Raw genomic sequence first — 12,768 nt, 5'->3', positions numbered from 1 at the left:
CAGCTGTGCAGCTTTAAAGCAGCTTATAAATAATGTTTCCTTAACCTACATTCGTTTCTGTCTATTAATACTGACTTTGTAATATCAAGACAACTCTGCTGCTCTGAGCTTTTGGAAGTTCCTAGTCTGAGTGGCCCATGTTACTTAAAAAAAAAAAAAAAGAGAGCACTAGAAATGCCTAGTTGATTGGCTGTGATTAATTCTCACTTCTAAATCTGCAGTTGGATTCTTGAGGTAGATTTTCAACCTAGTTGTGATTCTGCCAGCACCTTTAAACCATTCTGATCTTTGAGCATCAAGTATACTGTTTAGGAGAGGGACTTTTGGGGTCCTTAGTGTGATGCTCTTTTTGAAGTTTCCACAGAGCTATCCACATCTGGAATTTGTAGGATACGTTTATTCATGGGAGGGAAGAAGAAATTACAATGCTGATAAGCCCTAATTATCAATGGGCAGGTAACAACAGACAGAAATTCTGCTAACTAAGGAACATACTGACCTCAGACGGCTGTATCCATCTTTGGTGAAGAGTCTAGCCTTTCTCTCCTGAGCTTCTAAGTTCATGATTCAAATCTGGTGTCTGACAAACTTTACCACTTGCTGCTTGTGTTAGGAAACCTAGTCTTACTCTAGTTCCACTACACTGGCAAAACTTCTGACAAAGGTTAAAAAAGGAGCAGGGGGTACTTGGTCTCCGATTTGCTAAACAGACTGTCTTTTTAGGAATTAAGTTGAAAATCAATGTTACTGAAACTTGTGAAAATCTTCTTCCAGATGAAATGCTTGTTCACAGTATGAAGTCTTCAGATTCTGCTATGAATGAGACCATGTTTTGTAGAAAGCTGGTGTATCAGAAAGATTTAGTGACAAGGATTGGAGGAAAATACTGTGGATTTAGTGTGTTCCTATATTAAGTTATGGCATGCTCAGAAAGCTGTGTGGAAAATATCATTCTTGTGCTAGTTATACATTTTTTTGTTACGATATTACAATTTTGCTCTAGAACAGCAAATAGATTTTTAAGATATCTCATCTGTTAAACATTTGGAAGAAACACTGCTTTCAAAGCCATAAAAAGGCTCAGTGTGCTATATTATAAAAACAACTAGAAAGCAGATGCTGAGAACCATTATTAGGAAAAAAACATGAGAGTAAGGCTTAGAGTAACAATGCTGATATTGGAGTATTGGACACAGTAGGAAGGAGTGAGAATTGACCATAAACTGCAAAGACTTAGTGATGTCAAGCCTACAAAGGAATTAAATTCCTTCTGTGGTTGGTGTCTGATCTCCTATCAACAGCAGTAAATCTGCTGTCTCCTACTGTTTCAGAGGATGATAACTGCAAACTTGGAGGGAAAGGGTAATCTGTGGCATATAATATTAGGCTGTCAAAAAGCCTTTAACTGCAAATATACATGGTAGCACAAAGACTACAAGAATTGGCATACAGATAATAAGTGAGGAACCCGTCTTTGGATGTTTATCTAATGCATAGGTGTGGTCTGAAAGACAGAAATGTAATGAATGTAGAAAAGACAAGTGATTTTAATGAAGAACATCGTTAGTAAACCAGTCACAATGAGATATTGAAAAAAGTTGGAGCTGATGTTAAACATGGTGTGTACAAACAGAAGAGGATGAATGTAAAACTGGAGGAGCTGAGTGCATGATCTTGCAAGTGCTTACAGTGTCGCTGGCAAGGGCTGTCACAGGGCTGGCGTGTAGCTGTGACTTTGAGAGCTGAAACGGAGACCTTCCCTTTTTTTAGCTGGTAAGGTGTGGCAGTTTACCCCTAGGTAAAAGCATGAGGAACAACGCACAGCTTCCCATAGAGGCTTAAGACGTAATGTCTCCTTGCATACTAAGTTCTTAAAGTAATTTAAAAATAAAAACGTGATGGACAGTGTCTTTGCAGTTGCCCCATATAGTGACTGTGGGGTGCAAATTACAGACTTGTTCTTCAGCTTAAAAATAGGAAAATGGGGTAGACTAATCTCATTCAGTGTCATCTTCTCTCTCCATCATCTTACTCTGCAGTGTTCTAACTTGAGCCACGGGACTTGACATGTGGTCCAAAGTCCCTACAGGAGGTAGTTGGGTTTGTTTGGGTTTTTTCCTACTGTTGGGTTGGATGACTGAAGAACTGGATTGGTAGGAAATCAAGGAAGGCTATGCCAAACCAGTCCACGGGTCAGTCTGCTACCCGAGCACCCCAACAGCGGTACTTCCAGGAGAGGGGGAGAACAAGACAAGTATGTACTGGTACTTTCTTCCAGCCTCCAATCAGCTGTGGCTCGAGGGCTTTTTTTTTAGCATTTGAAATGGCATCTCTGTAATTAGTAGCCTTTGGATTTCTTTCTTTGTGAACTTGTTCAGTCGCCCAAACTAGCGCATGTTTTTATTATCTATAGTGACTTGTGACAAAAAAATCTGTGGCTTTCATACACACTGCACAAAATTATGTGTTTTGGTTTGTGTCACTGCTAGTTTCATTTGATGCTTGCTCCTGACTGCTGCAGCACTCAGAGCATTGCTTTAGCAAAAGGAAGTAACAGGATATACAGAGTAAGAAGTTCCCTGTTCTTGAGTATAAATAGAGCACGATGAACAAAAAACCGGGCCAGGTGATTTTTCCCAAGGCCTGTTTTGTGTCATAATTCATAGGCGGCTGTGAACTACTGTAGACCTAAAAAACTCAGGTAGGTGTTGACTTTGTGTGCATATGAAAGTCAGTTTCTTAAACGGCGCTGTGTGCCTGCTAGTGGTGATAGTAGCATCACCTTCAGTGGTTTCAATGTACATCAAGCAGCCTGGTCCTAGAAGTCATCTTTGATCTAAATCAATAACTTAGCCTAGGGATGAATGTGTGTTGTTAAATTTAACAAGTGCTGTTATTCTGGATAGTTAGCTGGATTACAATGTTATATTCTGTCCTGCTGCGAAGTACTTGTTAGATTTTTTTTTTTTTTCTCAGCAGACTGGAGAATAAACTAACCATTTTCACTTTCTCATTTTAGGGACTATTGGATTTTTTGCCTGCTTCTGGTTTGTAAGTAAGATTTACAGTGTTGTGAAAGTGGACTGAAAAGCTTCAAAGTGTCTTTTGAACATATCTCCTTTGCTGTTTGATAATTTTTACCATGTACTGAAAAACATCCTGTGTAACTACTCAAGTTTGTAAAAGCTGAAGAGCAGACTACAGCATAAAATACAGATTTTTATGGAAGGAAATGGCACCATTGGAAAAATGTTTACATTGGTATACTCATTGAATATGTTAATTCTAATGCTTATAAAAATTATATCCAAAAATTGATTTAGGACAAATAAAAATTCTGTGAACTACTTTTATTCTTTTATTTGAAAAATGAGTGCATTATACAGTCCTCCAGCTGAAATTACTTGTGATTTTTTTTTTTTTTTTTTTGGTTACCATTTATATACCATGAAAGCATAGGACTGTCAAGTAAATCTATGTAAAATGTGAATTTTTTTAACTTAACTATGATTGTACATATTATCCTGCACCTTCTTTACAACTAGATATCTTCTTACAAATGTACATGCATTTAGTGTAATGTAGACTTTATTAAAAATATTGACACTGGTTTTTGTTCAAATAAAACTGCACAACTCTAGGTGACTTGTTTCCTTTCTTGTTAATTAAGCCTTCACCGCTTGGACACGGGTCACATTAGTTTGACGATTTGATAGCTTTCAGGTTTTATATTGTTGATGAGCAGTTTGGCTGTGACTTTGGCTGCCACTTGCCTGTGCAAGCAGGACTGGTGGGTCCCTTGAATCCCGTAGCAGTAGAGGGGACTGGGGCTCCTGAAACTGCTGCTGCCATTACCTGTGCCTCAGCTGTGTGCTTACTCTAACTTTCCCCAAAATATTTTTGGCTGGGCAAACCATTACTTTTTATCAAAGAGCTAAACCCTTTTCCTTCTTTTAGCTCTCCAAAACACACATCTTGTTGTTCTTCATCCTGTGAAGACTGTGTGCAGCTTGTTGGGAAGTTTAGCAGTGAATCTAGTGGGCTTGGGAATGGGTGATTCCTAAAGGTGAAGCTTTTCTTCCTGCTCTGCAGAGCTTCTACTTGAATGCTGAATTACATGAGTGTCTTAATAGCCTCTTCAGTTGTAAGATTGCAGGCATTCTTCTCTCAGGAGCGTCGAGGCTTTAAAGAGGCTCCCCAAAATCTTGAATTGCACTTGAAGCTGAGCAGAGAGTCACTGCAGACACATAATGCAGATGGCTGTGTTACTGACCCCGTTGGAGATGAATAAGGGATGTTCACTCAGATTAATGGGTGAAATACTGAAAGCTTATTAACTGGCATATGGAAACAGTCATTGCTGGAAGCTGCTTTTCAGTGTCTATGCCTGCAATTTAACAAGACCCATAATGGCTCCATATCTTTTCATAGTCATACAAATACCAGGTAATTGTAGTTAATGTTTAATATCCTTTCCAAAATGTAATCTCTGGTATGAGGATTTCAAATCTCACCTCTACGTGTAGTTGTTCCTTCCAGGTTACTGAAGTGTAGGACAGTTCACCCAGCTAAGCTGGGGGTGGGTACCAGGCTGTATCTTTTGAACAGTGCCCGTGGCATAAAAATGAGGCCTTAGACAACATAGTAAGAGCCAAGCATTAGTGTACCAGGAGCTGGCTACAATAAAGATTGTTTCAAGTGAGGTTCACGTATGCTCCTGATAGTAACTCAGCCTTCCAGATGTTCTCCCCTCCTACCACCAAAATCCCTGTTTCCTTTCTATTCCCTCCCAGAGGTGGAAAACTACAGAACTGCCATTTGAGAAATCAGCTTGCAGTTATCTGCTGGTTCAAGAGCACCATTCACTCCGTTAAAGATTTCATGCGCTTGAAATTGGTCCTGCTCTATTTGAAAAGGTCCTTCCTATTAAATCTTAAAGTTGAGGGGGTGTTATTGGATGCTTTAAAAAAAAAAAAAATGTTGGCTGAAGCTGCTTCTGAATTTTACATGTTCAAAGAAAAATAAATTCATGAAAGAATTTGGAGCTACAATTGGCATAAAATCCCAGCAGGAAAATTTGCCAGATTAATAAATATGCATTTCACAAGAAGCAATGAGTTGTAAAATTGTATTTATGGTGCTTTCTTTGCTTTTACTGTTGACTACTACTGAGCTAAAAAGTAGAAACTGGGTTAAGCAAGTTTTCTGAAGCTTGCTGGTAGTCTAGAGCTGAAGCCATAAAAATCAAATCAGTTGTTTTCATGCAGTTATGCAGGTTTATTTTTGTTGTAATAGATGCCATTCATGCAAATCTGGTGCAATTTGTAATTCAACAGTCTTTGTGATGGAGACAGAATGTTGTGGAGCAGTAGGGTGTGTCTAAAACAATCAGAAAATGGCTTGAGTTTTGGTCTTATTACTTCAAAATAGATGGACACAGTCTTGGCAAAGGCAATTATTCTGCTGTAATGGTCTGTCATGGGCTGTACGTTTGAGTATGATGGAAGTGAACTTTAAGGATGCTCTCTATTTACATGCTGCAGGGGTGAGCTGGGGCAGGCAGTATCCTGACTGGCTAATATCGGAGCGGTGCCGTGTTTTCAAATAGTTTGCCCATTGTTGTTTTCCCATCTGGGCACCTGTGAGATTTGCTGCTGCTGCACTCCCTCTGCCAGAGACACAACTACCCCTGTTGTCTCTTGAAGTCCTCTACATCTAAATATTTTTGCTGGCCCCAAATCTAAGATTTGTGCTGTTTGCAGAGAATCTGGATATAAGCCCTCAGAATTTTCTGGCATCTTTTTTGACCAAGGAAAAGCTGCAAGTTGTCTTTTGACTTTGTACTTCTAGAGGAAGCCACCAGGCTGTAAGTTAAATGCGGATTGTTAGGAGCATGTATCAATTTAAAGGTGGTGTAAGCCCTGGCTAAAAGTAGTAGACAAACTTTTTTGCTTTAATTTTATTGAGCACGAAATGGGCTGTAATAATGTGGTTTTCCAGTGACTCTGAGTGCTCTTTGGGAGTTTTTAACCTGTAGGTGAAGATCTTGTCCACTCTGTTGATTCAGCCATGGGTTTTGAAGATGAAGTGGTCAGTATGAGGACACAGATGTTTTAAGTATTTAAATTACCAATAACTGGTGTCTGATCTCTAACTACTTTTATGTTAACTTACGAACAATAGCTGTGACGTGGAAATAACTGTTATTTATCTGCTGTCATTAGAACAATGGGCTTAGCAAATCACTCTCTATCCCGTTGCAGGTACTCGAGCCTTTCTGCCCTCCTTAAAAAAGAAAAACATCAGGTCAAGTTTTAGCTTTTCTGAAGTGTGTGTGTAGGCATCTACGTTGCATTTTTGCGCTGCTCGCAGTAATGGACTTGCAGCAGATGAAGTAAAGCATCTCCCGTGTAAGGCTCTTCTTGTAATAACCGCCCCGATGCAGCAGACTTTGTAGAGTGTCACGTTTGTCATACTTTAAGTGAAACTTGACAAGTTACAACAGAACCTCAAAGGAAAGAGGGATTTCAGCGCTGATGTTTTACATTTCATTCCGCTTGCTTGAACAGTGTTGAACAGATACAGCCTCATCTTCATTCCTGAATGTAAATGCCAAGAGCAAGGCCAGGCTGATGTACAGCGAGCGTGGGAGTCGGGTGCAGTATGTATATGGGATTTACCTGTGTAAATCTCCTTGAGGGCTAGAAACGGTGCTGTTGTGGGGGAGCTGGGAGCACGTGGCATATTCAGGAAGGATGTTTATTGAACAGCGATAAACTTGTGTTCAATGGCTTGCTTAATGTTCCTTATACCGGTTGTGCTTTTGCGTTTGATAGCACATTCCGAGTTCACATTTAAAATTTGTCTCAGAATTGAGTCTGCTCTGCCAAGAGCTCGAATGTTTACAGGTCTCTTGCAAAGAACTGGGGGAGAGAAAATTTAAATAGAACTTTGCCTGCAGTTAAATGCTAGCGTAGACATGGGATCTCTTCTGGAACCTGGGGGTGAGATCTTTAACAGTACTCACCAAGTGAAGGTCCTGCCGTGAAGATCATGCATTAAAGAATATTAGGTGTTTTGCATCATAAGAATTGAGGCCAGGGCAAATGGCTGCTGAAGTGGATGGAAAAAGGTTAGGTCATGCTGGTCAGAAACTGTTAATGAAAGGAGGATTCTTAGGCGTGTGATTTCCTGATGGAGATCTGTCCTCCATAGCCTCACACCAGATGTTCCAGTGTCCAGTTCCATTCCTGTGAGCTGTATCACCAAAGTGAAGGGAAATAAAGCAGTAAAATTCAGCACAGGTGCCACTGCTTCTCTGACCACTCACCTTGCTTTGCATTTTCACCTGCAAGCAGGAATGAAATCACCGTGTTTCTGCAGAACAGCTGGTGATGTTTCCAGGCTTAAGAGTAGAAAGAAGAAACTGCTGTGCTCTTCATCTGCAACTATGACTTGTTTAATTCATCTAAACTTAAATCTATCTTAAAAGCAGTGTCTGCTAACCTTGTAATGGAGCTGAGTTATTTCAGTATTCCAATTTTTATTAAATATGAACTATGTGCACTAACCATTATTTTTATAGAAGGCACGCGGAGTGGTGCAGATGGCTTTGGGTTACGTGGACTGGATTTTCCCTTCCTCTTTCGTGTCTGGGGCCACCATTTTGCCCAGAGCAGAGCTCCTCCAGCCAGAGAAGCGTGAACAAAGAGGGTCTGACCCCATTTCCCAGAGCTTTCCAGTGCACTCCTGCTGCGATGGAGATGGGGAGTGGGTCCTGGAGGGACCCTTGCAGCAAGCGCCTGAGGGCCCAGGTACATGAGAAGAGATCAAATTATTTTAGCCTCTTTGTTAAGGCCAAAGTCATGCCTTGACGGCATTGTGATTTGTTTGTGGAGAACAGACTTTTTTTTGGCAAAGAACGAGTGGGAAAGGGTTTATCAACAGCATAGGCTTTTTCCTGGGATAACAACCAGCAAACTCCTGGAGCCACGGTGCATCCTTCTTCATACAGTTTCTTTGCACCCAGGTGGGATGTCTTTGACTTTGCTGGGATAAAAGCAGAATGGATATCTTTCATGTTCTGTGGAGATGCTGCAAGCCTTTACCCAAAACTTCAGGTTAGGGTCACTGTCTGTTTTGGTATCCAAAGTTACTACAGTTAGGGAGTTCACAACACAGTACTTTATCTTCCTAATCTAGATGCCTCTTAGTTACAGGCTATACACACTAATTAGCTTTGCTCATACAAACCAGGAAGCCCTTAGACTTTCTGTGAAGTTATTAGTGCCAGAATTTTTATAGATAACATTAGCGTCTGCGGAGTTTACCCAAAGTAATTTATGTTCTATTTGCAACTCAGGGAGAACTCTCAGATGTTTGACATCATAAAACAGTAAAACCGGGAGATTTATTACAGGGGCAGAGAGAACAGGGCCCTTGAGTTGCTTTGTTTATCATAAAAAAGTCGGGTTAATCAGATGTGCACATGTGCCTCCCATATTTTCTGGTTTCGTTTCCCTCCTGTGCTGCTCCTTGACAGGCTCTGCAGTAGATGAAAAGGTGTGGGAGCCCTGGCAAAAGTTCTTTGGACTCCCCAGGATGAGGGTTATATTTGTACATCCGGAGGGTATTTATCTCCCTCTTGAGCTATCGTTAATAGAGAAGAGACATAGGCAACCAGATTCTCAGTGGGGCTGTAACTTCTCCCAGAGAAAGGCACTATAGGACATCCCAGTAGCACGGTTGGTGGGGGGGGATGGAGAACTGGACCGCGCTGGAGCTACCGGGGTGATGTCAGCACCTCAGAAAGGCTCATCCATCCCCGAGGATGACGGCTGCAGGCAAAAAGAGACACGGTAACAGCACGTTTTGGGCTCGTGGCCGGCCCCTGCAGCAGCCTGGCCAGTGGAGCGGGTGTCCTGCCTGGAGTGCTTGGCTTAGGAAGAGACTCGCTCTGCCTGGAGAGCTTTTCCCACCGCTACCCTGAGACCACCGTGGCTGCAGCAGCCCTGCCTCTTCCCCGTGGGGATTGCTGCAGTACCTCTGTGAGTGATACCTGGGTGTTTTGGGAGGGCTTGGGGGGAAACACTGTCACCTCGGAGGCGCTGTGACCAGCGGCATTTGGCTCAGCTCGGCTGGCTGATGCTGCTCGTGCCTTTACATTCACAGGTCCTCACTTTGTACAGCCTGGGCAGGCTCTTGGGGTTAAATTTAATCCAGATTTAGAGACAATCCATCAGATGGGCTGGGGCCAACGTGCAGGTTCCCCTGTGGGTTAGCATGGGGTACTTTTTCCAGCAATTTTGCTAATAATGCTGGCACTGGGCATCTGCGGATGATCCCCATCCTGCCTGCTATAGCCACTCAGTTTTTGGTCTGTCTGCTGGGTCTTCGCTTTGCCATGGCTGCAAGGGGTGCATTGAGTAGGTGATCTCTGATGCTCCCAGTCAGCAGCAGGAGAGGCCCTCCAGGTTTCTCAGTGGTGTTGGTCGGTGAGCAGAAGGAGAAGTGTTGTTAGCATCAGGTGGGTCCTGTGCTGTTCAAACGAGTGAAATGGCAGCGGGGTCACACACAAGCTCAGCTGGCTTCCAGCTTTCTCCAAATACCTCCTTCAGAGGTTGCATCAGCAGGGAAGCTTTGTTAAGAGGGAGGAAAAAAAATCACAGGCAGATACTTTAGCTGAAACAACTGCTCAGCATCCTTCATGCGTTGCAGGGTGAGCTTGTGCTGCAGGAAGAAGTCCCGTGGGAATTCGGGAAGCCAAAGCAGAGGTAGAAAGAAAGCAGGTAAAATGGTGTGGTGTGTGTCTTGGGGGGCTGCATGAACAGCTTCCTGCAGGGCAGGCTGGTGGAGCTGAGCTAGCTCCAGCATCAAAGAGGAAAAGCAGGGAGCTGGTATTAATTGTGCAGCTGAGGGTGGTTAAGCAGCAAAGCTCATAAACCCCTGTGACTTTCTGAAGTTGTTAGGGCTTTCAGGTGTGGTGAGGAGGGGAGCTGGGGAAGGAGGTGGGTGCTGGGTTGTTGGCCGGAGCTTCTGCTGGACCTGTACCCCAAGCAGCAGGACGAGATGCGAGTTAAACCACAGTTGTTGAACTTCCCCTCTCTGAAGGGTGTGTGGGGGGGGAAGGGGGTGTTTGTGACAGTAACTGTGGTGACATCGCCTCGGCACAGGGGTTTCCTGGGCAGAGGTGGGCTGTGTGATCATTTGGGAGGTGGGAGCTGGTTTCTGAGGCTCCCTTGCAGCAGCGAGGGGCTCTGAGCAGGAGGGTGGTTGTGTCGTGGTGTGGCCCAGGGGGGAGTCCCCAGGCTGCCATGCCACTGTCACAGCAAGCTTGGGGACCCCCAGACCAGGTACCTCCCCAGGAGCTGGCAAACACGTGCTTTCTGGAAAACATCAGGACCCTGGTGCTGTAGGACCTTGAGGTAGGGGAAAGGAGTGTCCTGGGCCTAACTGAGACCAAATGGCTGCATGGTAAAGTGTTCAAATTGAGAATTTTAAAGCAGGGAATGAAACCCTGTAAGTTCAGTCTGTCGGCTGAGGTGATTCTGTTCCTTGGGTGTAAAACCAGAAGGGTGATGCTTGTCTTGTGGTGGCAATGGGAGAAGGTGCCTGGCCCTGGGAGGTGGCAGAACAGGGGTGTCCCTGCCCTGGGTGGCTAGATGTTGCATGTGGCACCAGCCTTTTGTTGCAAACACAGGGCACTCAGGGCATGCGTCGTGCTGAGCTCCTGTCCTGTCACACTGTGGTCGATGTGGAGATGCGTCTGTAACGTGTTTAGGGCTTGCACTTTGTGAAAGGGCCAACTGGGGTGGCTGTGGGTGAGGAGGGCTCCTGCAGACCTCGTAGGATGACGTTGTGTTGGGCGCTGTAGGGAGGAGGGTGCCTTTTACCTCCCAAACTTCTGACTCAACCCCACACCAGCCTGAAAGAAGGTCCCTTTGAAGCCCCTGAACGGGTCCATGGATCAAACCCAGCGGGCAGCTGTCATCTCCAGCTCCCTCCTCGTGTGGCAGATGCTGCAGCCTGTGCTTTGGAGGAGCAGCCAGGCTTTTCTGGCCTCACGCAGGTATCCGTCAGGAAGGGCAGGACGCCTTCCCATGCACCGCATCGTTAACAACTTTAAACCATCATTCCTGCGTATACTGTACGTAATTCTCTTTACATACTGACTAGAAGTGTCCAGGCTTGAGAAACGTGCTCGCTGTGTATGAAATCATATGCCAGCAGTGATCTAATTAGCTCGCTCGTTGGGATCCTGCCACGGGGCACGCGGGACCAGGCCTCTTTATTTCCCCCTCCTTCCAGCTCTGAATGACTCCCAAGTTTCCTCCTGCTCTTTCCCTTAATGAGTTGTGCCGCACCGGGACAGACAATTGCTGGAGTAAGGATCAAATAGCCATTAGAGCGTTTGCTACTAATTAATTATTGCTTGTCACTGCTCGGAAGTGGAAGGGCTCAATTGCAATGTAACAGGCTTACCAGTGCTAAATAACTCCTGTTTACAGCTATGGGAACCTGAAGGCTGATGGTTACTTGCTGCTTGTAGTGCTGGTCTTCTGGGGACATGAGGAGGACTGAGCCTTCTGTCTGTGTCACGCTTTCCCCCCCCCCCCCAAGTTTTGTGGTTTCTTGCTCATCCTGAATGTTTTTAGTTGATTTAAAATGAATGGTGTCACCCTTACCAGTCAAACGTTGCACTCTAGGAAACATCAAAGAACTAATTAACCTGCCAGACTACTTAACAATATTACAAAAAGATTTCTTATAACTAAATACAGGACGTATCTGCTGTCTACTTTGCTCGTTTTTAATTTAGAAAAGGTGGAAAGCTGGTGGGGAGAAGAGGAGAAATCTGCTCATCCAACTGGAGGACTGATGGTTGACAACCAAGCGGCCGTGATTTATGGCTCGGTAATTTTCCAGCTGCCATAGTTTGTGTTAGCGCAAATGAGAATTGATGGCAGTTTGAGTTAATGGCCGATGCAGTGAAGAGCTGGCACATGGTAGCTTTGATCTTCTCTGCCACCGGAGCAGCCGCTTCCCAAGCCACCCAGGCTCAACTGCCGAAAGCCGAAGGAGCGGGTGGGCTCCAGCCTCCAGCTGTGTGGAGGGATGGGTGGGTGCCTGGGGGGAAGGTGCGAGTGGATCCAGGCCAAGCCTGGAAAGGGCTTTGAGTGGGACAGTACTGTGGAAGCAGAGCCCAGGATGGCTGGGAGAAGAATTTGGATTTCTTTCTTGGCTCCTGCTTCCCAACACCTTGCTTTCCTGCTCTCCGGGGCCCCCCCAAACCTTGTCTGCGCTGTGCCTTCCTTCAGCATCTCGCGGTGCTCCTCCGAGCGCTGATAAAACAGCCAAGGACAATACTCGCCTACCAAGGTGTGATGGGCCAAGCCACCAGGCATCACAATGATGCTGACTACTGGACAAGGAGTTGGGGTGTTTGAGCGTGATTTTAAAAAACAAAAACAAAAAAAACAACCCCAACCAAAAATGAAATATTTCCCTTCCTCTCCTTTGCTAATACCCAGGGGATATTTAGGGCTGCGAAGAGGGCTCCCACCTCCATCGTGCCCCACTCCAGAGGGATGCAGAGGCTGGGGTAGGGGTGAAACGCCAGCAGCCATCGGAGCAATGGGGAGGTGTTTAGTGAGGCAGAAATTAAGCACGTGGAGAGAGCGTTCGCCAACACGAAGCCCCTCGGGGCTGCCCTGTAAGCATCCTACGGTGGCAGCCTGGCCCCGGGCTCATGCGAACACATCCGTGCGT

The 12,768-nt window shown here is 44.8% G+C and overlaps 1 protein-coding gene across 1 annotated transcript in view; it reads left to right on the top strand.

Annotated features, from left to right (window-relative positions):
• LOC104364471 (transmembrane 9 superfamily member 2) overlaps positions 1 to 3,640 on the top strand; it is a 34,127-nt gene extending 30,487 nt beyond the window's left edge. The window contains 1 exon segment of the mRNA XM_042807312.1: positions 3,020 to 3,640. Within this exon segment, the coding sequence (XP_042663246.1) occupies positions 3,020 to 3,087 (68 nt within the window). The 3' untranslated portion in view covers positions 3,088 to 3,640.
• Positions 3,641 to 12,768: the final 9,128 nt, after the last annotated feature.

The sequence above is a fragment of the Tyto alba genome, unplaced genomic scaffold (assembly GCF_018691265.1).
Source record: "Tyto alba isolate M040663 unplaced genomic scaffold, T.alba_DEE_v4.0 Super-Scaffold_5, whole genome shotgun sequence".
Classification (NCBI taxonomy): domain Eukaryota; kingdom Metazoa; phylum Chordata; class Aves; order Strigiformes; family Tytonidae; genus Tyto; species Tyto alba.
Note: the sequence above shows the minus strand (reverse complement) of the source record. Positions and strands in the feature narration are given on the sequence as shown.